The sequence below is a fragment of the Mobula birostris genome, chromosome 13 (genome assembly GCF_030028105.1).
Source record: "Mobula birostris isolate sMobBir1 chromosome 13, sMobBir1.hap1, whole genome shotgun sequence".
Taxonomy (NCBI): domain Eukaryota; kingdom Metazoa; phylum Chordata; class Chondrichthyes; order Myliobatiformes; family Myliobatidae; genus Mobula; species Mobula birostris.
The window spans coordinates 12,793,959-12,820,103 of record NC_092382.1 but is presented as its reverse complement, the minus strand read 5'-3'; the positions used below and the strand labels follow the sequence as shown (position 1 = coordinate 12,820,103).

The window sequence follows — 26,145 nt, the reverse complement described above, 5'->3', positions numbered from 1 at the left end:
AGCAAGTCGACCATTAGGGTCCGAAACAACTTTATGCTGAATAAAGGAAACTGTATTATCTACAAAGATTGAAACGCCACGTGATTGTGCTTTAAACGAAGAGTGGAATTGCATACCCTTCCACCGAGTAAAAAAAAACGTAAGCTATCACCGCTGCGTATGTGCGTTTCTTGTAAAAAAAATAATAGGTGCTTTTAATTTTTTTAATGTAAGCAAACACTTTGTTCCTTTTGAAGGGGTGATACAGCTCTTTCACATTCAAACTAAATAGGTTGATATTTTGAAAAATTTTAAATACCAATCGTGTAATTAAAAGATCTGGCCGTAAGTTATTAAAACTAGAAAGCAAACCGTAAAGTAAGGTATTCAAACAAACACTCATATATTCAACCCAACACAGCTCCCAGAGAGAAATAGGCCCTCCCCCCCCCACCCAAAGCAAGACAGACAGTCAAGACAGTCAATAGACAGTCAGCGAGCTAAGAACTAAGTACCGGCCCCAAAAAATCCCATTGACAGAAAAAAAACTCCAGTCCTGCAAGGTCATTATGTCCCTACCACCCTACCAAGACACAACATAAAAAGTAAAATAACTCGGTATTCGGAAATACGAAAGGATCACTTTAAACAAATTCAAAGAAAGCTGTATTAAAATAAAGCCTCAAAACGGGATAAAATATAGTATCAAAAAAAATATAACAAAAGACAGTATATGAACAGCCAAAACGTAAGCTTAATGAAACCTTATTTCAAATTCATATTTACAGAAGAAAAAACTTGATCAAATAAGAAATATAAGTTTTAGACTTCATCCTTCAGAAACTCTTTTGCATCTTCAACTGAATGGATTCTTTTTCGCAATCCGTTCTTCAAAACAATACGCAGACATGCGGGGAACTGAAGGCATGGTTTATATCCTTTATTATAAAATTCCAACATAACTTCTTTATATTTCATGCGATCAGCCAAAACTTCAGGTGAATAGTCTTCCACAAATCTAACCTTGCAATTTTGGAAATCGATCATTCCTTGTCTCCGGGTATGGCGAATTAAAAGGTCCTTAATACGAAATTCATGAAAGGCTAGTCTGACCGATCTGGGTTTCACTGCCAAGGACAATGGCTTCAAAGTCAGAGAGCAAAAAGCTCCATCAAGCTTCGGCTTGGAAGTGAATAAAGCAGGGAAAAGCTGCTTGAGAAAGTTTGCAAAAAAACTTCGTAGGGTCAGCGCCTTCAATTGATTCTTCAAGACCCAGGATTCACAAGTTACTCCTCCTATTTCTATTTTCGATCTGATGATCCTTCTCAGCATTTTATCATTGGATAAAGATAACTCTTTGCAGAGTTTAATTGTATCTTCAACGTCCTCTTCAAGTGTCATTAGTTTCACAGTATTCTCCTGAATTTGGCTCTCATGCTGAAATAAAGTTCGTTGAATTGTATCCAATTTGCCGTTAAGTCATTGAAACTCCTCAGAGAATTCCGATTTTTGCTGTTTAAGGAAGTCACTGATTGAATCCAAAGTGACTGGGGATTCATCTTCTGTTTCTCTTTCTTTTGCAAATGCTCTGGTTCTTTTCCCAGCTATAGTAAAGCAGTATTGAAGTATTATAATAAGGTTTCAAAAAAAAGACTGGTAGGAGACAATTAAGTAAACAGGGTAGGAGCAATCGAAAAGCGAACAACAGGGCTCTGACTGCTTCTTATATCTAACATCTGCTTCCTTCTTCCGCTTGACGAGTTGCCTCACGTGTTTCGTCAGCCACGGTTCCCTTTTCCTACCATTTTTTCCTTGCCTCAGTGGGACAAACCTATCCTGAACCTAGCACAAGCGGTCCCTAAACTTCCTCCACATTACTTCTGTGCTTTCACCTTTGAACACCTGTTTCCAATTTACTCTCGCTAGTTCCTGCCTCTTCCATTCATAGTTAGCCATTCCCCAGTTAAGCACTTTCCCATTTTGTCTGTTTTTATCCTTTTCCATAGCTATGCTGAAGCTAAGGGAGTTGTGGTCACTCTCACCAAAATGCTCCCCCACCAAGATGTCTGCCACCTGACCAGGTTCATTACCGAGAACTAGATCAAGAGTAGCCTGTCCTCTCATCGGCCGGTCACATACTGTGTCAGGAATCCTTCTTGAACAAACCTGACAAATTCAGCCCCGTCTATCCCCCTTGCAGTCAAGAGGTGCCAGTCAATATGAGAGAAGTTGAAATCACCCATAACTACAACCCTGTATTTCCTGCACCATTCGAAAATCTGCCTGCTTATCTGTTTCTTGGTGTCCCGAGGGCTATTTGGGGGCCTATAGACTACTCCCAGCACAGTGATTGATCCCTTCCTATTTCTGACTTCCACCCACACCGACTCAGTGGACACTCCCTCTGCAGTGTCCTCCCTTTCTACAGCCGTGATACCATCCCTGATCAGTAATGTTACTCCCCCCCTTTCTACCTCCCATCCTAATCCTTGTAAAACACTTAAACCCCAGTACCTGCATCAGCCAATCCTGCCCTTCCTCCAGCCAAGTTTCAGTAATGGCCACAACGTCATAGTTCCACGTACTGATCCATTCTCTAAGTTCATCCCCTTTATTCGTAATACTCCTAGCATTGAAATAGACACACTTCAACCCCTCAAACTGGCTACATTTATGTTTTGTCCCCTGCCTGTCCTTCCTCAGCAACTCAGAACACACAGCATCATGCCCTTGTCCTTCTACCCTCATCTCTGCACTCAAATTCTGATTCCCACCCCCCTGACAAACTAGTTTAAACCCTCCCCAGCAGCCCTAACAAACCTGCCCACCAGGATATTGGTCCCTTTCCAGTTCAGGTGCAGCCCGTCCTTGTTGTACAGGTCAGACCTTCCCCAGAGGAGATCCCAATGCTCCAGAAATCTGAACCCCTGCCCCCAGCACCAACTCCTCAGCCACACATTCAACTGCCATGACTTCCTGTTCCCACCCTCTCTGTCTCGTGGCACAGGCAGCAATCCCGAGATTACCACCCTTGAGGTCCTGCTTTTTAACTTTTTCCCCCTAACTCCCTTTATTCCTTCTTCAGGACCTGATCCCTACTCCCATCTATGTCATTGGTCTCCACGTGGACCAGGACATCTGGCTGCTCACCCTCTCTCCTGAGAATACCGAGAACTCCATCCGAGATATCACGGACCCTGGCACCAGGGAGGGAACAGACGGGGATTCTATATCTTTCCCACAGAACCTCTTAACTGTCCCCTTAACTATCGAATCCCCTATCACTACTGCTCTCCTCTTTTCACTCCTTCCTTTCTGAGCTGAGGGTCCAGTCTCGGTGCCAGAGACGTGACCACTACAATTTGTCCCTGGTAGGTGTAGGTCGTCCCCACCAACAGTATCCAAAACAGTATCCTTATTGTTGATGGGAACGGCCACAGGGGTGCTCTGCTCTTTCTGTCTATTCCCCTTCCCTCTCCTGACAGTCACCCATTTACCTGTCTCCTGACTTTTAGGGGTGACTGTCTCCCTGAAACTCTGATCTATTACTGCCTCTGCCCCCCCCAATGAACCGATTTGACAGGAGCTGCAGCTGGATGCACCTCATGCAGGTGTAGACATCGGAGACAATTGTGCTGTCCCTGACTTCCCACATCCTACAATCGGAGCACTGGACTGCCCTACCTACTGCCTCCATTACTAACTCCTAGGTTAATTAATTAAATAAACTTTCCCGGCCTTACCTTACTGGGAGCAAGCTCATCCTCTGCCTCTGCTCGCTGAAATCTCTCGAGCCGAAGCCTCAAAGCTCCACTCCTTCACTGGCCGCTCTCCACTCCAGTCCCAATAAAGGTGAATATGCAGCAGAAGAACCTCCTCCCATGCCCAGTGACCAGGGTGCAGAACTGGGTGTGGTGAGCATCAGCAATAATTGCAGAGTTCAGCACCAACAGTCACTCTCGAAATTGCATTCAGCAACGGTGATGGACAAATATCCAGCATGCAGCTTATTGAAACTTTCTCCCCAGTGCAGAAATTGTGCTTGACTAATCTTCCGGAATTTTTTGAGGATGTAAGTATGAAAATGGACGAGGGAGAGCCAGTGGATATAGTGTACCTGGACCTTCAGAAAGCCCTTGATGAAGTCCCACATAGGAGATTAGTGGGCAAAATTAGGGCACATGGTATTGGGGGCAGAGTACTGACATGGATTGAAAATTGGCTGGCTGGCAGAAAACAAAGAGTAGCGATTAACGGGTCCCTTTCGGAATGGCAGGCGGTGACCAGTGTGGTTCCACAGCGTTCAGAGCTGGGACCACAGCTGTTTACAATGTATATTAATGATTTAGATGAAAGGATTAAAAGTAACATTAGCAAATTTGCCAATGACACAAAGCTGGGTGGCAGTGTGAAATGTGAGGAGGATGTTATGAGAATGCAGGGTGACTTTGACAGGCTGGGTGAGTGGGCGGATGCATGGCAGATGCAGTTTAATATGGATAAATGTGAGGTTATCCACTTTGGTGGTAAGAACAGGAAGGCAGATTATTATCTAAATGGAATCAATTTAAGAAAAGGGGAAGTACAACGAGATCCAGGTGTTCTTGTACATCAGTCACTGAAAGCAAGCATGCAGGTACAGCAGGCAGTGAAGCAAGCTAATGGCATGCTGGCCTTCATAACAAGGGGAAATGAGTATAGGAGCAAAGAAGTCCTTCTGCAGCTGTACAGGGCACTGGTGAGACCACACCTGGAGTACTGTGTGCAATTTTGGTCTCCAAATTTGAGGAAGGACATTCTTGCTATTGAAGGAGTGCAACACAAGTTCACAAGGTTAATTCCCGGGATGGCGGGACTGTCATATGTTGAAAGATTGGAGCGACTGAGCTTGTATACACTGGAATTTAGAAGGCTGAGAGGGGATCTTATTGAAACATATAAGATTATTAAGGGATTGTACACGCTGGAGGCAGGAAGCATGTTCCCACTGATGGGTGAGTCCAGAACCAGAGGCCACAGTTTAAGAATAAGGGGTAAGCCATTTAGAATGGAGTTGAGGAAACATTTTTTCACCCAGAGAGTGGTGGATATATGGAATGCACTGCACCAGAAGGCTGTGGAGGCCAAGTCTCTGGATGCTTTCAAGAAAGAGATGAATAGAGCTCTTAAAGATAGCGGAGTCAAAGGTTATGGGGAGAAGGCAGGAACGGGGTACTGATTGTGGATGATCAGCCATGATCCCAGTGAATGGCAGTGCTGGCTCGAAGAGCCAAATGGCCTACTTCTGCACCTATTGTCTATTGTGAACCCAGTAGTGTGTCACAACTGTAACGTGCTGCGAGTTTTCAGTGTTAATGTAATGGCCTCTCTGTAATCTATCACTACTGAGGTAACGGTTTCTCTGTAGCAGCAATGTTTATGTTACGACTAGAGACAACAGGGTTTTGAAGTGCAGGGCTATCCAATGAGAGAAATCTTGTTCTTTCTTGTGAGTCTGGAAGGGAGATTTTTGTGGTCTTTTGCTGGGGAGAGGTGAGAAGACATGAATGGAGAGAGTGGGCCCTTTTCCTTTACTTTTTCTTTACTAACCCTATAGTCAAAGTAATAACTACAAAGCCCAATCGTTTAATCGCATATTATGTACCGTTTGTTATTTCGGGGTACTGATTTGTAACAGGGGACACATCGCGCAGCATCCACCCAAACGAGATTTCTTAAGTTTGGCCGGGCTGGGGGGCTATCACCCCCTATATTAAGCTGCTAGCTGAAGCGAGAGTTACATATGGTTAGATGACTGAGCGAATCGCTTCACACATTTACAGCAGGTGAACGGCCTCTCCCCAGTGTGAACTCAATGATGGACATTTGGTGGCGATGGCTGACAGAATCTCTTCCCAAAGTGTGAGAAGGAGATCGGCCTCTACCCAGTGTGAACTCGCTGGTGTTTCTGTAGGTTGGATGACTGAGTGAATCTCTTCCCACACACTGAGCAGTTGAATGACCTCTCCCCTGTGTGAACACGCTGGTGTCTCTGTAGATGAGACAACTGAGTGAATCCCTTCCCACAGTCTGAGCAGGTGAAGGGCCGCTCGCCACTGTGAACTCTCTGGTGAGCCATTAGGGCAGATGACTGAGTGAATCCCTTTCCACAGTCCAAGCAGCTGAACGGCCTCTCCCCAGTGTGAAATCGCTGATGTACCTTCAGTGCAGATGAGCAAGTGAATCCCTTCCCACAGTCTGCACAGGTAAATGGCCTCTCTCCAGTGTGAACTCGCTGGTGTACCTTCAATTGGGATGAGCAAGTGAATCCCTTCCCACAGTCTGAGCAGGTGTATAGCCTCTCTCCAGTGTGAACTCGCTGATGTACCTTCAGTTCAGATGACTGAATGAATCCCTTCCCACAGTCTGAGCAGATGAATGGCCTCTCCCCAGTGTGAACTCGCTGATGCACCTTCAGTTCAGATGACTGCATGAATCCCTTTCCACAGTCTGAGCAGATGAACGGCCTCTCCCCTGTGTGAACTCGCTGATGTACCTTCAGTTGGGATGAGCAGGTGAATCCCTTCCCACAGTCCGAGCAGGTGAACGGCCTCTCCCCTGTGTGAACTCGCTGATGTACCTTCAGGTGGGATGAGCAAGTGAATCCTGTCCCACAGTCCGAGCAGGTGAACGGCCTCTCCCCAGTGTGAACTGACTGATGTGTCAGTAGGTTGGATGACCGAGTGAATCCCTTCCCACACACTGAGCAAGTGAACAGACTCCCTCCAGTGTGAACTCGCTGGTGTACCTTCAGTTCAGATGACTGAGTGAACCCCTTCCCGCAGTTTGAGCAGTTGAACAGCCGTTCCCCAGTGTGAACTTGCTGATGTATCTTCAGTTGGGATGATCGAGTGAATCCTTTCCCACAGTCTGAGCAGATGAACGGCCTCTCCCCGGTGTGAACTCGCTGATGTACCTTCAGTTGGGATGATTGAGTGAATCCTTTCCCACAGTCTGAGCAGGTAAACGGCCTCTCCCCAGTGTGAACTCGCTGATGTACCTTCAGGTGGGATGAGCAAGTGAATCTATTCCCACACACTGAGCAGGTGAACAGCCCCTCCCCAGTGTGAACAGACAAGTGTGCTTGTAGGTGGGATGATCGAGTGAATCCCTTCCCACACACTGAGCAGGTGAACGGCCTCTCCCCAGTGTGAACTCGCTGGTGTCTCTGTAGAACAGAGGACGAAGTGAATCCCTTCCCACAGTCGGAGCAGGTGAACGGCCTCTCCCCAGTGTGAACTCGCTGATGCACCTTCAGTAGGGATGAGCAAGTGAATCCCTTCCTGCAGTCTGAGCACGTGAATGCCATCTCGCCAGTGTGAACTGACCAGTGTATCAGTAGGTTATATGATTCAGTGAATCCCTTCCCACAGTCCGAGCAGGTGAACGGCCGCTCCCCATTGTGAACTGACTGGTGCCTCTGTAGGTGAGGTGATTTAGAGAATCCTTTCCCACAGTCCGAGCAGGTGAACGGCCTCTCCCCGGTGTGAACTCGCTGGTGAGCCATTCGGTCAGATGACCGAGTGAATCCCTCCTCACAGTCTGATCAGGAAGGATGATCGAGTGAATCCCTTGCTCCTCTTCTTAAATATCTGGATAGAGACAGCAAAACTGGCGTGTTGTGTTTGAGATTCCCATAGACAAATTCCTTGTCATTTTTAACCTGTAAAAATATTTAAGAAATCCATCAATGGGTGTAGGACAATATTTCAGATGAGATCGCTTGAGTTGTCAACGTGTGATCTGGAATCACACTGTTACAGTGAAGTTCAACCCAAGTTGGAGAGAGAAATCATCTTCTAACTGGGCACAGTGCTGGTATCTGGAATGACCAACATATTCTTTGATACTGTTCCTGTCTCTATAAGAATGGGATATTTATGCCATCTCCAATCTGTGACCTGGTTCAGTCTGACTCTCTCCATTGTTATTATTCCCTGTTCCTAATGAGCTGCATGGGTCCCTGGCCCCACAGTAGCTGATACAACCTCACACAAATAGCCGGCAGTGCATTCCACACACCCACCACTGTGTGTAAAAAACTTACCCCTGACATCCCCTTGGTATCTATTTCCAAGCATCTCAAAACTAACAACCTCGTGTTAGCCATTTCAGCCCTGGGAAAGAATCCTCTGGCTATCCACATGATCAATGCACCTCATCATTTTATACACCTAAAAAAGGCTCTAAACATAAACAAGGAAATTATACATTGCTTTGAGGATTTGTTAGAAGTATACAAAATTATGACGGTATAGATAGGGTAAATGCAAGCAGCTTTTTCCACTGAGGTTGGGTGGGATGACAACCAGAGGTCATGGTTAAATGGAGAAGGTGAAAATTTAATGGGAACATTTGGAAAAGCTCTTTACTGAAATGGTCATGAGAGTGTGGAATGAGATGTCAACACAAGTGGTGAATATGAGCTCGGTTTCACCATTTAAAAGAAGTTTGGATGGGAGCCTGGATGGCAGGGGTCTGAAGGTGAAAGTCCCAGTGCAGGTAGTTGCAGTAGAGACCTTAAATGTTTTTTTCAGCATTGACTAGATGGGCCAAATAGCCTGTTTCCATACTGAACTTCTCCATTTTTCTATGACAGAGAAGCTGGCCAAACTTGTTTGGAAGGGAAAAGTTGGGAGTGACAACGGAGCAGCAACGGCTGGAGTTTCTGGGAGCAATTCAGGAGTTGAGTGATAGATACATCCCAAAGAAGTGGAAGCATTGGAAAGGCAGGAGGACACAATTGTGGATGAAATGAGAAGCCAAAGCTAACATAAAAGCCATAGAGAGGGCAAACAAAAGAGCAAAAACTATTGGGAAAATTTTAGAAACCTGCAGAAGACAACTAAAACAAGAAGTCGGATGAGCTCGGGGGGTGGAATTATGATATTGTAGTCATTAATGAGTCTTGGTAGCACCCAACAGTCTGAGGCATTTAGAGGAACAAAATATCCGGAGACTCAATATCTCTTGAAAACCAAGGTTCCCTGCACCAGTTACCTTTCAACTTTTATTTTGGCAGGCACATACAAACTCTACACCCTCAGAATTTCACTTCTGAAGGCCTCCCACTTACCAAGTACTCCTTTGCCAGAAAACAGCCTGTCCCAAACCACACTTGTCAGATCCTTTCTGATACCATCAAAATTGACCTTTCTCCAATTTAGAATCTCAACCTGTAGTGCAGACCTCTCTTTTGCCATATTTACTTTGAATCTCATGGCATTATGATCACTAATTTCGATCATCAGCCCTGGATCATTTCCTATCAGCTCATTGCACACTTCTATGTCGGGAATTCTATTAACTGATTAAGGGCACATTTGGCAACCTCTACCCCCTTGACAGCTTTTACAGTATGGGAGTCCCAGTCAATATATGGAAAGTTAAAATCACACCTTTGTTTCTTGGCATGGTCTGCAATCTCTCTACAAATTTGTTCCTCTAAATCTCTCAGACTGTTGAGTGCAACCAAGTCCCAATAATGGCTACAATATCATAATTCCCTGTCCTGAGCTCATCTGGCTTTCCTACGATGCTTCTTGCATTGTGATATACACAGCTCAGCACATTCATCGCTCCATGCTCAACCATTTGATTGCTGACTCTGTCTGAGGTCTGAACAACATCTGACTGGTGTCAAAAAAACAAACTCTCCCTCGTTGTCACAAAAACAAAGGAGCAGATTGTGGATGGCAGGAGGAATGGAGACAGGCTAACCCCTATTGACATCAATGGTGAACAGCTTTAAGTTCCTCGGCATAAACATCTCCGAGGATCTCACATGGTCTGTACATACCGGCTGTGTTGTGAAAAAAGCACACCAGCACCTCTTTCACCTCAGACGGTTGAAGAAGTTTGGGATGGGGCCCCAAATCCTAAGAACATTCTACAGGGACACAACTGAGAGCATCCCGACTGGCTGCATCACTGCCTGGTATGGGAACTGTACTTCCCTTAATCACAGGAACCTGCAGAGAGTGGTGCGGACAGCCCAGCGCATCTGTAGATGTGAACTTCCCACTATTCAGGACATTTACAGAGACAGGTGTGTAAAAAGGGCCCAATGGATATTGGAGTCCCAATTCACCACAACCACAAACTGTTCCTGCTGTTACCATCCAGGAAACGGTACCACAGCAAAAGGACCAGCAGGCTCCGGGACATCATCTTCCACCAGGCCATCAGACTGATTAATTCATGCTGATACAATTGCATTTCTATGTTATATTGACTGTCTGATGTACAAACTATTTATTATAAATTACTATAAATTACACATTGCATATTTAGTCAGAGACGTAATGTATAGACTTCTACTCCTCATGTATATGAAGGATGTATGTAATAAATTCAATTCACCCTCCCCACTATCTGTTCTGTCATTCTGGCTCCCATTCCCCCTACAACTTATTTTAACCACATCACCCTCTCCCCACACTAGCACTAGCGAGCCTCACCACTGGGATATTAGTCCCCTCTTGTTCTGTTCCCCTCACTAACGAGTCCGCTCTCACCCCTTTGACTTTCCTCTGTCAGTGATCCCCCCAACAGTTTCTAAAGTGGATCCACCTGTTGTTGTGTGGGATGGACACAAGATTACTCTGCGATGGCTATTTAACCTCATTCTCCTTCCTGACTCTCACCTAGTTTCCTGTGTCCTGCACTTTGGGTGTAACTCACCTCTCTTCGTGTCATATCTATCACCCTCTCCAACTCCTGGATGATCCGGAAATCATCCATCTCAAGTTCCAACCCCTTAAAGTGCAGGGTTACAAGCTGCAGCTGGATGCACATCTTGTAGGTGAGGGCATCAGGGACACTGGAGGTCTCCTCACCTTCCCACCAATGTCCCCTCTAATTTGTAATGACCAGTGTGCACATAAAGCTTGTACTGTCCATTTTTTTTTACCCAGTGACAACATCTGCATCGTGAATTTTCTATAGAGAGGTATTTATTTCAACAGCTAGCAATTCACTGTCAGTAAGAACTTTGATCTTCTCTGGCTTCGATCGAGTTCATCTGCACTCTCACACAACCTATGTAGCAGGCCTGTAACGGGTAATGAAGGATTTTCTCGCCAGAGCTTTTGCACATTGTCCATATGTGGTTTGCTTGCTAAATTACGCTTTAAAAACTCAGATTTCCAAATATCACTCCACTTCTTCCCACTTTCAAATTCTCCAGTAACTTTTGCATCACCACAATACACACAGGTAACACCAGTTTCTGTATTGTACATAAATATTTCCCCTGAACCCTCCCCCAGGTGACTGACGGTGGTGAACTCAGTGATGGCAATGCCAATGAATATGAAGGGAAGGGCAGTAGTCTGTCTCATTGGAGTCTGGCACATTTGTGATGTGAAAGATACTTGTTGCCCAGGGCAAAGGTGTTTGATATCATTATGTACCCAGAGAGAATGGGTCAAAACATGTTCTCACGGGTAGAAAGTCCAGAACAAGAGGGGGTAGAACAAGCAACAGACACAAAATGCTGGGGGAACTCAGCAGGCCAGGCAGCATCTATGGAAAAGAGTACTAATGCTGAGTTCCTCCAGCAATTTGTGTGTGTTGCTCGGATTTCCAGCATCTGCAGATTTTCTCTTGTTTGTGACTGGAGGCAGAACAAAGGTGATTTTCACAACAGCTGATGTAAAAGATTTTGTTCCCTTTCTCCGAGTTCCCGATCCTTGCATTTAGACAGCTGGAACTCAGCTCTGTCTGAGAGACCCATCGGTTCCCGTTCCCTCATCAGCCGGAAGCTCCCCGGGGCCCGTGTACGGATGGTGGGGCTGAGAGAGAGGGAAGAGAGCAGGACTGTCCCGGGATTGCGGGTCACGGAGTCCGGAGTCACAGCAACTACCCGAAGTCGGTGTTGAAAACGCCGCCCGGTGAGACCCCCAACCCGGAGACCCCTTCTCACCTCAACCGATCATCCGGGGCCTTTTGTGCCCCGCGCGCTGGTGAGCTCGAGCTTGGTCGGTTTAACGGCCGGGCTACTAATCACGTGACCAGCCCCTCCCCCACCGCTGTCAACAGAGGAGTCACGCGCTGCGCTATTCCCATTGGTACGAAGCGATGTCAATCACTGCTTCCAGCCAATAGCAGAGGCGGACCAGCCGAGAGGGCGTTACCCCCGCTGACACCGTCTCTCGAACTTTCCGTCACGGCGGGACAACCGTTAAAGTTAATGTCCGCTTTCTGATTTATTTCCATTTCCCTCCGAGGGAAGTTGGGGCGTTTGTGAAGCGTCTCCTGCGGCCGGAGTCTGATGTGTCGCTGAGAGGTAGGAGGAGACTGCTCGGCCCGTCGGTTTGATGCCGGTTCCCCGGGGAGGGAGAGGATGAAGACGGGGAGAGAGGGGGCGGACAGGATGTTTGTCCCGGTGGGGACAGGAGGGGCTCATCTGTGGAAATGTCTGAGCCCACGGTGGTGGCGATTCACCACATTGGGGGGCAAACACCGGCAGACTGTTGCCCTGCAAGCGGGGCCAATGGTCCGGGCAAAGTGACAATTATTTGTGTTTTGTTGAGACTGTACCGGGAATATGGTGTAAAATCCCGCTCCCCACACTAACACGGGTCACACAGACCAAAGAACAAACTGCCGGAGGAACTCAGTGGGTCGGGCAGCATCTGTGGAGGGAAATGGACCGTCAACATTTCGGGCCGAGACCCTCCCTCTGGACTGAGAGTGGACGGGAAATAGTCCGAGAAAAGAGGTGAGGGGTGGGGATGGGGCAAGAGCTGGGGAGTGAGAGGTGGATCCAGGTGAGGGGGAGGTGGGAAGGTGGAAATAGTGACGGGGGTGGGAGGTGAGTGGTTGGGGCAACACGGGGCTGCAGAAGATGGAAATTAATTCCATAGAGGATTAACAAAGAGGTTAGAGAGTATTTGTTATAGAGAGTGCAATGAAGATTCACCAGACTGATCCCTGGAGTGGTGGGGTCATCATATGAAGAAAGATCAAATGTGATAACCCTTTCATTTAGAGAATCGAGGACTGAGAGGTGAACACATTGAAATGCACAACATCATTACTGGCTGAACCAGGGATCCCAGTCTCTGAAAAAGGGGGTGGACTGTCCGGGACTGAGATGAGGGGAAACGTCTCCACTCCGAGGGTGGTGAATGTCTGTAAATCCCCACCACAGAGGCCGGTGAAGACTCAGTGATCGGAGGAATGTGAATAGAAACTAGTGTTAATAAACATAGAACTCTGTGACCCGAGGGGGGGGGGGTGGAGAGGAAGGGACAGGGACGATATGGAGGGAAAAATTAAAAATGTTGCTGAAATAATACGGGAAATAATGAAATAAAGTGGGAATGCGTCGGGCAGCGTGTGAGGGGCGAGGAGACGTCACCGGGTCACGTGGGAGACCCTTCTCCCGTCACGTGATCCCGTTTTGCCGCAGAGATGCGGCAGCTGCAAACACGAGGAAATCTGCAGATGCTGGAAATTCAAGCAACACACATCACAGTCGCTGGTGGACACAGCAGGCCAGGCAGCATCTTTAGGAAGAGGTACAGTCGACGTTTCAGGCCGAGACCCTTCATCAGGACTAACTGAAAGAAGAGCTAATAAGAGATTTGAGAGGGAGAGGGAGGGGGGAGATCCAAAATGATAGGAGAAGACAGGAGGGGGAGGGATGGAGCCAAGAGCTGGACGGGTGATAGGCAAAAGGGATATGAGAGGATCATGGGACAGGAGTCCCAGGGAGAAAGACGGGGGCGGGGGGCCCCAGAGGGTGGGCAAGGGGTATATTCAGAGGGACAGAGGGAGAAAAAGGAGAGTGAGAGAAAGAATGTGTGTATATAAATAAATAACGGATGGGGTACGAGGGGGAGGTGGGGCCTAGCGGAAGTTAGAGAAGTCGATGTTCATGCCATCAGGTTGGAGGCTACCCAGACGGAATATAAGGTGTTGTTCCTCAGTGTGGCTTCGTCTTTACACTAGAGGAGGCGGTGGATAGACATGTCAGAATGGGATGTGGAAGTAAAATGTTTGGCCACTGGGAGATCCTACTTTCTCTGGCGGAGAGAGCCGCAGGTTTGGTTCCGAGGCCCCGCCCACCGCGCTAATGACGCGCAGACGACATCGCGCATGCTCAGTACGGGCAGGGCGGTGTTGTTTTCCGTCCTTTGTTGAAGTGAGTCGGCGGTGGGATCGGGTTCGGGTTCCGGGAACGGATTATTCTCTGCGGGGCAACACCGACAATTTCCATTCGGTGAGTATTGAAGCCGGTCCCGAGCAGGGAGGTCTGATGTTGGGCAGTGAGACCCTTTAACTTTCCCGAACTCAAACAAGAGGAAAATCGGCAGATGCTGGCAATGCGAGCAACTTCCGCAAAGTGCTGGAGGAACTCAGCAGGCCCGGCAGCACCCAGGAAAAGAGTACAGTCGCGTTACCGGCCGAAACCCTTCGGCAGGACAGGAGGATAAAAGGCGGGGGGGGGGGAAGGGAGAGAGAAACACAAGGTGATCGGTGAAACCTGAAGGGGGAGGGGATGAACTTTCCCGAACTGGCAGCCTCGCCTCGCTTCCTTGACAGAATCTGCCGGGTTGTGAGACCTTCACACCGAACCGTCTGAGATGAGCCGCCGTCCAGTCCCTGTTGTACTGGTCCTGTTAGCATGGTGACGTAAAATATATTTCTATATTGTTACTGACAGAGAATCGTATAATTTGTTTTCCGTGTGTTATCAGAATGTGCTTACCTGTGATGTTGCTACAAGTCAGTGTTTCTCTGTCCCTGTACCTTCCCGTACTTGTGCACTTGTCAAATTCAACAGGACCTGAGAAAACTCAGTGAGATTTGATTAGTGACGATCATCCTGGCAGCTCGGTTGGCCAAATGTAAAGATACAGGACACTGTTAAGTGCAAGATGCTAAACAGTGATGATGATCAGAGGGATCTTAGAGTCCACATTCATCTGTCCCTGAAAATGACTGCACAGATTGATCGAGTGGTTAAGAAGCCAAATGGCATGGTTGTCTTTATTAGTCGAGACATTTGAGTTCAAAAGTCTGGAAGTTGTGTTGCAGCTTTATAAAAACCTGAGGGTGGCCTCATCTTGGCACGGGAGGAGGCGATGGGTTGACACGTCAAAACAGGTAAAAAAGAGGGCATCTCCCTCGGTCCTGGAATGAAAAACCTCATCCTGAGAGCAGATGCGGCGGAGACAGAGGAATTGCGAGAAGGGGATGGCATTTTTGCAAGAGACAGGGTGAGAAGAGGAATAGTCCAGGTAGCTGTGAGAGTCCGGAGGCTGATAGTTGACATCAGTAGATAAGCTGTCTCCAGAGATAAGACAGAAAGATCAAGAAAGGGGAGGGTAGTGTCGGAAATGGACCATGTAAACTTGAGGTTATGGTGAAAATTGGAGGCAAAGTTAATGAAGTCAACAAGCTCAGCATGCGTGCAGGAAGCAGCGCCAATGCAGTCGTCGATGTAGCGAAGGACAAGTCGGGGACGGATACCAGTATAGGTTTGGAACATGGATTGTTCCACAAAGCCAACAAAAAGGCAGGCATAGCTGGGACCCATACGGGTGTCCATGGCTACACCTTTAGTTTGGAGGAAGTGGGAGGAGCCAAAGGAGAAATTATTAAGAGTGAGGACTAATTCTGCTAGATGGAGCAGAGTGGTGGTAGAGGGGAACTGGTTAGGTCTGGAATACAAACAGAAGCGGAGAGCTCTGAGCCCTTCCCGGTGGGGGATGGAGGTATACAGGGACTGGACATCCATGGTGAAAATAAAGCGGTGGGGGCCAGTAAACTTAAAATCATCAAAAAATTTCAGAGTGTGAGAAGTGTCACGAACATAGGTAGGAAGGGATTGAACAAGCGGGGATAAAACAGTGTCAAGGTATGCAGAAATGAGTTCGGTGGGGCAGGAGCAAGCTGAGACAATGGGTCTACCTGGACAGGCAGGTTTGTGGATCTTGGGTAGGAGGTAGAAATGGGAAGTGTGGGGTGTGGGAACCATCACCAACTTTATCTGCTCAGGGGATCTCCCATCCACTGCTACCAACCTTATAGTTCCCAGACTCTGCACTTCCTGTTTCTACCTCCTACCCAAGATCCACAAACCTGCCTGTTCTTTTTTAAAGAAAGGGGCTTCCCACCTCCACCATCAACTCTACTCTCAAATGCTTCTCTCCCATTTCACGCACATCTGCTCTCACCCCATCCTCCCACCACACCACTAGGAGTATGGTTCCCCTTGTCCACACCTACCACCCCACCAGCCTCTGGGTCTAACACTTGATTCTCCTTAACTTCCGCCATCTCCAATGGGATCCCAACACTAAGCACATCTTTCCCTCCCCCCCCCCCCCGCTCTCCACAGGGATTGCTCCCTATGCGACTCCCTTGTCCATTCGTCCCCCATTCCTCCCCACCGATCTCCCTCCCGGCACTTATCCTTGTAAGCGGAACAAGTGCTACACATGCCCTTACACTTCCTCCCTCACTACCATTCAGGGCCCCAGACAGTCCTTCCAGGTGAGGTGACACTTCACCTGTGAGTCGGCTGGGGTGATATACTGCATCCGGTGCTCCCGATGTGGCCTTCTATATATTGGTGAGACCCGATGCAGACCGGGAGACCATTTCTCTGAACACCTACGCTCTGTCCGCCAGAGAAAGCAGGATCTCCCAGTGGCCACACATTTTAATTCCATGTCCCATACCCATTCTGACATGTCTATCCACGGCCTCCTCTACTGGCAAGATGAAGCCACTCTCAGGTTGGAGGAACAACACCTTGTATTCCGTCTGGGTAGCTTCCAACCTGATGGCATGAACATTGACTTCTCTAACTTCCGCTAATGCCCTACATCCCCTTCATACCCCATCTGTTATTTATTTACTTTCCAGCTCTTAGCTCCATCCCTTCCCCTCCTGTCTTCTCCTATCATTTCCAATATCCCCCTCCCCCTCCCACTTTCAAATCTCTTACTATCTCTTCTTTCAGTTAGTCCTGACCAAGGGTCTCAGCCCAAAACGGACTGTACCTCTTCCTATAAATGCTGCCTGGCCTGCTGCGTTCACCAGCAAATTTTATGTGTGTTGCCGGCCACTTATTCATTTATTTACCAGCTATCTGCGCTCCTGAAAGATGTATTCCCTAAACTTAACTCTCCCTGCGGAAGATCCCAATCAGCAACCCAGGCGGTCAATTTGCACACACTTAAAATTGTGAATGCCCCTCAGGATAGAGGGATGCATATTTAAAACCAAGATGCAGCAAAATTTCTTTAGCCAGAGTGTGGCGAATTTGTGAAATTAGCAGAGGCAGCTGCAGAGGCCCAGCTGGGGGTATTTAAGACCAACAGTAGATGGGAAATTGAGAAGATACGTGAGAGGTGGGGATGGGGCAAAAGCTGGGGAGTGAAAGTGGATCCAGGTGAGGGGCAGGTGGGAAGGTGGAAGTAGGGTTAGGGGTGGGAGAAGAGTCATGGTGGAAACACGGGTGAGGTTAGACAGTGCAATGAAGATTCACCAGACTGATCCCCGTAGTGGTGGGGTCATCATATGAAGAAAGATCAAATGCGATAACCCTTTCATTTAGAGAATCGAGGACTGAGAGGTGAGCACATTGAAATGCACAACATCTGGAACCAGGGATCCCAGTCTGTGTAAAAGGAGGTGCACTGTCCAGGACTGAGATGAATTAAATGAAATTGAATTGAGTTTATTTCTTATGTCCTTCATATACGTGAGGAGTAAAAATCTTTATGTTACATCTCCATCTAAATGTGCCATGTGCAATCATAGTTATTTAAAGTAATTTATAAAAATAGAACAGTCAATGTAATATAGAGTACACTCGAGTCAGCGTGAGTTAATCAGTCTGATGTCCTGGTGGAAGAAGCTGTCCAGTAGCCTGTTGGTCCTGGCTTTTATGCTGCAGTACCATTTCCCGGATGGTAGCAGCTGGAACAGACTGTGGTTGGGATGGCTTGGTTCCACAATGATTCTTCAGGCCCTTTTTACACACCTATCCTTGTAAATGTCCTGAACAGTGGAAAGTTCACAACTACAGATGCGCAGGGCTGTCCGCACCACTGTCTGCAGGTTCCTGCGATTAAGGAAAGTACAGCTCCCACACCAGGCAGTGATGCAGCCAGTCAGGATGCTCTCAATTGTGCCCTTGTAGACGGTTCTTAGGACTTGGGGGCCCATATCAGACTTCTTCAACCGTCTGAGGTGAAAGAGGCACTGTCGTGCTTTTTTCACCACACAGCCGGTAAGTATGGAACTGTGATATCCTCAGTGATGTGGATGCCGAGGAACTTAAAGCTGTTCACTTTCTCAACCCGAGATCCAATGATGTCAATAGGAGTTGGCCCGTCTCCATTTCTCCTGTAGTCCACAACCAGCTCCTTTGTTTTGGCAACATTGAGGGAAAGGTTGTTTTCTTGACTTCTTCCCTGTAGGACACCTCGTTATTGATTGAGATTAGGCCAATCAATGTAGCGTTGTCGGCAAGTTTAATTAGCAGATTGGAGCTGTGGGTGGTGATACAGTCATGAGTATACAGGAAGTAAAGGAGAAGACACAATATGCAGCCCTGAGGTGCACCTGTGTTGGCAATCAGAGGGTTGGAGGTGAGGGAGCCCACTTTTACAACCTGCTGGCAATCTGACAGGAAGTCCAGGATCCAGCTGCCCAAGACGGGGTCAAGGTGAGGGCTCTGAGATTCTTATTGAGCCTGGATGGAGCTATAGTGTTGAATGCTGAACTCTAGTCCAAGAACAGCATTCTCACATAAGCCTCCTTCTTCTCCAGATGTGTAAGGACGATATGTAGAGCTGTGGCTATTGCACCATTTGTCGATCGATTGTTTCAGACTAAACACATTGATGAAGGGAGAGCCATACAGTGTATATGGATTGTTTAAGAGCCGTGATGTAATGTTGCAGCTATATAGGACCCTAGTCAGAGCCCAATTGGAGTCCTGTGCTCAATTCTGGTCACCTCACTACAGGAAGGATGTGGAAACCATAAAAAGGGTGCAGAGGAGATTTACAAGGATATTGTCTGGATTGGGGAGCATGCCTTATGAGGATAGCTTGATGAATTCGGCCTTTTCTCCTTGGAGCGACGGAGGATGAGAGGTGACCTGATGGAGGTCAGGGACAGGAAAGTGCCGGGTTTTAGATGTTTCAGAAAGGACAGGGAGGGAGGCAAAAGAGCTGGGGGCGTGGCACTGTTGATCAGAGATAGTGTCACGGCTGCAGAAAAGGTGGACGTCGTGGAAGGTTTCTCTACTGAGTCTCTGTGGGTGGAGGTTAGGAACAGGAAGGGGTCAATAACTTGGTGTTTTTTATAGGCTGCCCAATAGTAACAGGGATACCAAAGTGCAGATAGGGAAACAGATCCTGGAAAGGTGTAATTATAAGAGTTTTCATGATGGGAGATTTTAATTTCCCAAATGTCGGTTGGCATCTCCCTGGAGCAATGGATTTAGGTGGGGTGGAGTTTGTTCGGCGTGTTTAGGAAGGTTTCTTAACACAATATGTAGATAAGCCTAGAAAAGGAGAGACTGTATTTGATTTGGTATTGGGAAATTAATCTGGTTAGGTATCAGATCTCTCAGGGCACTTTGTAGATAGTGATCATAATTCTATCTCCTTTACAATAGCATTGAAGAGAGATAGGAACAGAGAAGTTAGAAGAGTGTTTAATTGAAGTCAGGGGAATTATGAGGCTGTCAGGCAGGAAATTGGAAGCTTAAATTGGAAACAGATGTTCTCAGGGAAAAGTACGGAAGAAATGTGGCAAATGTTCAGGGGATATCTGTGTGGAGTTCTGCATAGGTATGTTCCAATGAGACAGGGAAGTTATGGTAAGGTACAGGAACTGTGGTGTACAAAGGCTGTAATAAATCTAGTCAAGAGGAAAAGAAAAGATTACAAAAGGTTCAGAGAGCTAGGTAATGTTAGAGATCTAGAAGATTATAAGGCTACCAGGAAGGAGATTAAAAAGGAAATTAGGAGAGCCAGAGGGGCCCATGAGAAGGCCTTGGTGGGCAGGATTAAGGAAAACTCCAAGGTATTCTACAAGGATGTGAAGAGCAAGAGGATAAGATGTGTAAGAATAGGACCTATCAAGTGTGACAGTGGGGAAGTGTGTATGGAACTGGAGGAAACAGCAGAGGTACTTAGTGAATACTTTACTTCAGTATACACTATGGAAAAAGATCTTGGTGATAGTAGTGATGACTTGCAGCAGACTGACAAGCTTGAGCATGTAGATATTAAGGGAGAGGATGCGCTGTAGCTTTTGGAAAGCATTAAGTTGGGTGAGTCACCGGGACCGGATGAGATGCACCACAGGCTACTGTGGGAGGCGAGGGAGGAGATTGCTGATCCTCTGGCGATAATCTTTGAATCATCAATGGGGACGAGAGAGGTTCTAGAGGATTGGAGGGTTGTGGATGTTTTTCCTTCATTCAAGAAAGGGAGTAGAGTTAGCCCAGGAAATTATAGACCAGTGAGTTGATGGAGAAGATCCTGAGAGGCAGGATTTATGAACATTTCAAGAGGTATAATATGATTAGGAATTGTCAGCATGGCTTTGTCAAGGGCATGTTGTGCCTTACGAGCCTGATTGAATTTCTTGAGGATCTGACTAAACACATTGGTGAAGGAAGAGCAGTAGATGTAGTGTATATGGATTTCAGTAAGGCATTTGAGAAGGTACCCCATCGCAGGCTTATGGGAAAGTAGGAGGCATGGGATCCAAGGGGACCTTGCTTTGTGGATCCAGAACTGGCTTGCCCACAGAAGACAAAGAGTGGTTGTAAATGCATCATATTCTGCATAGAGTCCGGTGACCAGTGGTGTGCCTCAGGGATCTGTTCTGGGACCCGTGGTCTTTGTGATTTCAATAAATGGCTTGGATGAGGAAGTGGAGGGATGGGTGAGTAAATTTGCTGATGACACAAAGGTTGGGGGTGTTGTGGATGGTGTGGAGGGCTGTCAGAGGTTACAGTGGGACATTGCAGCTATATAGGACCCTGGTCAACCCCACTTGGAGTGCTGTGCTCAGTTCTGGTCACCTCACTACAGGAAGGATGTGGAAACCAATGAAAAGGTGCAGAGGAGATGTACAAGGATGTTGCCTGCATTGGGGAGCATGCCTATGAGAATAGGTTGAGTAAACTCGGCCTATTCTCCCTGGAGCGACGGAGGATGAGAGGTGACCTGATAGAGGTGTACAAGATGATGAGAGGCATTGATCATGTGTATAGTCAGAGGCTTTTTGACAGGGCTGAAATGGTTGGCACAAGAGGACACAGGTTTAAGGTGCTGGAGAGTTCGTACAGAAGAGATGTCAGAGTTAAGTATTTTACTCAGAGTGGTGAGTGTGTGGAATGGGCTGCCGGCAACGGTAGGGTCTTTTAAGAGACTTTTGGATAGGTACATGGAGCTTAGAAAAATGGAGGGCTATGGGTAAGCCTAGTGATTTCTAAGGTAATGACATGTTTGGCACAGCTTTGTGGGCCGAAAGGCCTGTATTGTGCTGTAGGTTTTCTGTGTTTCTAGTCGGCGAACCGTAGGGGGTGCATTTTGGGTGGTATCAAGCTGCTGATCCAGCATTAAGCACAACCCCATACACCTGCCCTCTTGCCATATCCTTTGCCCTGATAAATCAGTAAACTCTGACATTCCGCCTTAAATATATGCATGAATTTGGCCTCCAGTGCAGCCTGTAGCCAAGCATTCCACAGATCTACTACAGTCTGGCTAAAAATTCTTCTTAACACTGCTCTAAAGGGTACCTTCCTCAATTTTGAGGCTGTGCCCTCTAGTGTTGGATACCCCCACCAAAGGAAAGATACTCGACTTCCACCCTAGCCAGTCCTTTCAACATTCGGTAGGTTTCAATGAGATCCTCCCCCACCCCACCCCTGCATCCTTCTAAATGCCGGTGAATATTGGCTCAAAGCCGCCAAACACTCCTCAGATGTTAACCCCTTCATTCCTGGAATCATCCTCGTTAATCTCCTCTGTACTCTGCACAATGAATACACATCCTTTCGGAGATATTGAGCCCAAAACCATTGACAATATTCAAAGTGTGGCCTGACTAGTGTCTTATAAAGGCTCGGCATTATCTCAAACAACATTATCTCCTTGTTTTTTATATTTTATTCCCCATCAAATAAAGGACATTTCATTTGCCGCCTTTACCGCAGATTCAAACTGTAAATTAACTTCCTCGGAGTCTTACATGAGGACTCCAAAGTCCCTCTGCAGCTCTGACATTTGAACCTTCTCCCCATTTAGATGATAGTGTGTACTATCATTCTTTGTACTAAAATGCATCATCATACTTTTCCCAACATTGTATTCAATCTGACACTTTTTTGCCCATTCTTCCAATTTGTCTAAGTCCAGCTGCAGTCGCATTGTTTCCTCAGCACTACCTACCCCTCCACCTACCTTTGTATCATCTGCAACCTTTGCCACAGAGCCATCAATTCTATTATCTAAATCATTGACAAACAATGTGAAAAGCAGCAGACCGAATACTGACCCCTGTGGTACACCACTAGGCAGCCAACCAGAAAAGGCCTCCTTTATTCCCACTCGATGCCTCCTGCCTGCCAGCCATTCTGCTATCCATGCCAGTGTCTTTCCTGTAATGCCATAGGATTTTACCTTGTTAAGCAGCCTCATGTATGGCACCTCATCAAACGCATTCTGAAAATCCAAGTAAATGACATTATTCTGCTGTTGAAGAAAGGCTGAAAAAAAACCCAGAAGACTATAGACCAGTGCTTCTGACATCAGTAGTGTGGAAGTTATTAGAAGCACTGCATATATAAGTATTTGAAAAGACAGGACTGATGTTGTTTACATACACTTCTGCTAGCATTTAACAATCCCGTGTAGGAGGTTGGTCAAGAAAATTCATTTGCATCACGTTCAACGCAAGGAAGTAAATTGGAGTAGACAATGGTGTTTTGGGAGAAGGTAGACAGTGATGGTAGATGATTATCTCCATTAATCGGGGCTTATGACCAGTGGGGAGCCACAGGAATGGTAGTTGGGTCTGTTGCTGTTTGCCATCTACATCAATGATTGGGATGATAATGTTTTTAACTTGATAAGCACATTTGCATATGACACCGAGATTGGGGATGTAGTTGACAGAGAGGCAAGTTTTCACAGGTTACAGTGGGATCCGGAACAGCTGGAAATACTGCGCTGACAATGGCAGACGGGATTTAATGCAGGCAAGTGTGAAGTGTTGCACTATGGTAGGTCTTACACAGTAAACAGTAGAGCACTAAAAATTGTGGTGGAACAAAAGGATCTGGGAATACAGGTCCATAATTCATTGAAAGTAGCACCACAGGTAGATCGGGTCGTAAATAAAAGCTTTTGCCAAAGTGACCTTCATAAATTAAATTATCGACTGCAGGAGACAGGATGTTATTTTGAAGTTGTATAAGACATCGATGAGGCTGAATTTAGAGTATTGTGTGTAGTTTTGGTCACCTACCTACGGGAAAGATGCAAGTAAGTTTGAAAGAATACTGGGAAAAATTTCAAGGATGTTTCCGGAGGACCTGAGTGATAAGGAAAGGTTGAGTAGTTTCAGACTTTAATCCTTGAAACGCTAAAAATTGAGAGGGGATTCGATAGAGCAGTACAACATGATGATGCGTATAGATAGGTAAATGCAAGCAGGCCTTTTCCACTGAAGTCGGGTGGAACGACAACCAGAGATCATGCATTATGGCTGAAAGGTGAAAAGTTTCAGGGGGACATGAGTGAAGACGTCTTCAATCAGAGAGCGGAGAGACAGTGGAATGAGCTGCCAATAGAAGTGGTACATGGGAGCACGATTTCGCCTTTGAAAATATGGATGGGGGAATATGGCTACTGTGCAGGTGGGCGGGAACGGGCGGTTTAAATGACTCGGACAAAGCGTCTGTACTGTGTTCTGTTTCAATATGACTCTCTTAACTATGACTCTGTGACTCCTTGATCACAGACAAAGATTTGATTGAGTAAAGATCCGAAATTCATATCAGACTTGAATGATTCACACCTTAATTCCCCAAGAATATTCAACAGTGTGGATGTGTTTTGATGCGGTTTCAAACTGCCCACACACTCCCAGTCGTGGATCTTTCGTAACCAGGGAAAGACAAAATGCTGGAGTAACTCAGCAGGTCTGGGCAATATGTATGCAACTGAATACAACGGGAATGTTTCAGGCCGAAACTCTTCAGTGGAACTGGAAAGGAAGGGGGAAGAGGCAATATCACTGATTGATTTGGAAAATGTGGGTTGCTTTTCTGTGAGACTCGGAGCTCAGGGTCTGTGTTTAACCAGCTGACTGCATGTTCTTTAGAGCAGAGAGTGGCCTTTCTGCTGAAACCAATTCCAACCGGTTTGACATTTCACTCTCAATCACGTAAACAAACTCACTTTAGTATTCTGGTGTATAATACACTTAAAGTAGTGCCACAGGTAGATTGGGTCATAAAAAAGAGCCTTTTCCAGATTGCCTGCGTAAATTAATGTACTGAATCCTGGAGATGGGGTGTTATTTTGAGGTTGGTGACATTGGTGCGTTCGAATTTGGAGTGTTTACTGCAGTTTTGGTCATCTACCTATAGAAGAGAAATAAATAAGGTTGAAAGAGTACTGGGAAAAGGTGTGGGTTGTTTTTCTGTGATATAACAACCTTAGGGTCTGGTGCAAGCAGCTCTCTGGCCCCGCACATTCCACAGAACTGGAGGCAGTTTTTCCTCAAGCAGAACTTTCGGCCGTTCTGCTAAAACCATATCCAACTGGTTTGTCGTTTCACTTTCATTCAGGTGTGAAAACATTCACATTATTAGTCTGCTTCACTGCAGGGAAGGTCAGTGAATGTGAAAACTGATATAAAGAACACTACTGGTAGTCTCGAAACCACAACGTTACCAATTACAGTCGATGCCCTGCTTGCTGCGAGTTTCCGGAATTTTATAGTTTTTTCCTTCAGACTCACATTGTCTATAGTTGTTTCTAAAACATTTTTTTCATGATTCCTTAAAAAAATCAGTTTGTGACAGTCACCAGACCAAAAGACACAGGAGCAGAATTCAGCCTGTCGATTCTGCTCCACCATTCCTTCATGGCTGATCTCTGCTCCCACTCAACCCCATATCCTTTAATGCCCTGACTGATCAGGAGACAATCAACTTCCACCTTGAATATACACACAGACTTGTCTGCCAGTAGAGTCTGTGGCAGAACATTCCACAGATTCACTACTCTCTGGCTGAAACAAATCCTTCTTTCATCTTTTCTAAACGGTCGCCCCTCAGTTTGGAGGCTGCGCCCTCTAGATTTTGGATACCCCCACCACAGGAACCATCCTCTCCCACATCCACCCTAGCCAGTCCTTGTAGCAGTTGGTAAGTTTCAATGAGATTCCCCAGCATTTCTCTAAATTCCAGTGAGTACAGGCCCAAAGCTGCCAAATGCTGTTCATACGTTAACCCTTCATTGCTGGAATCAATCATCCTCATGAACCTCCTGTGGTCACTCAACAAAGACAACACGTGCTCTCTGAGATATTGGGCCCAGAACTGTTGGCGACACTTGAAATATGGGCTGACCAGTGTCTCACAGAGACTCAGAATTTTCTCCTTCTTTTATATTCTATTCCCCTTGAAATAAATGACAACATTGCATTTGCCTTCTTTACCACAGACTCAACCTGTAAATTAACCTTGAGTCTTGCCTGAGTTCTCCTGATTCCCTCTGCAACTCTGATGTTTGAACCTTCTCCCCATTTAGCTGATAGTCTGCACTATTGTTCATTTTACCAAAATGCATTATCATACATTTCCCAACACTGTATTCAACCTGCCACTTTTTTGCCTGTTCTTTCAATTTGTCTGAGTTATTGCTTCATCAGCACTACCTATCCCTCCACCTATCTTCCTATCATCCACAAACTTTGCCACAAAGCCAACAATTCCATTATCTACATTATTGACAAACAATGTGAAAAGTAGCGGTCCAAATACAGAACTCTGACGAACATCACTAGTCACCGGCAGCCAACCAGAAAAGGCCCCTTTTATTCCCACTCATTGCCTTC

General features: G+C 46.5%; 2 protein-coding genes across 2 annotated transcripts in view; one reads left to right on the top strand and one right to left on the bottom strand.

Moving 5' to 3' along the window:
• Window positions 1–498: 498 nt before the first annotated feature.
• LOC140208395 (uncharacterized) lies at window positions 499–12,007 on the bottom strand. Its single transcript, XM_072277061.1, has 3 exons — window positions 11,945–12,007; window positions 3,723–7,681; window positions 499–1,583 (listed from the first exon to the last, which is right to left on the bottom strand). Exon 2 carries the CDS (start codon window positions 7,523–7,525, stop codon window positions 5,900–5,902), a length of 1,626 nt encoding a protein of 541 aa, XP_072133162.1. The 5' UTR covers window positions 7,526–7,681; window positions 11,945–12,007; the 3' UTR covers window positions 499–1,583; window positions 3,723–5,899.
• Window positions 12,008–14,141: 2,134 nt separating this feature from the next.
• Window positions 14,142–26,145, top strand: part of LOC140208403 (NACHT, LRR and PYD domains-containing protein 3-like) — a 131,213-nt gene continuing 119,209 nt past the window's right edge. The window contains exon 1 of the mRNA XM_072277070.1: window positions 14,142–14,248. The gene's annotated coding sequence lies outside the window, so the exon portion shown is untranslated. The remainder of the gene's footprint in view (window positions 14,249–26,145) is intronic.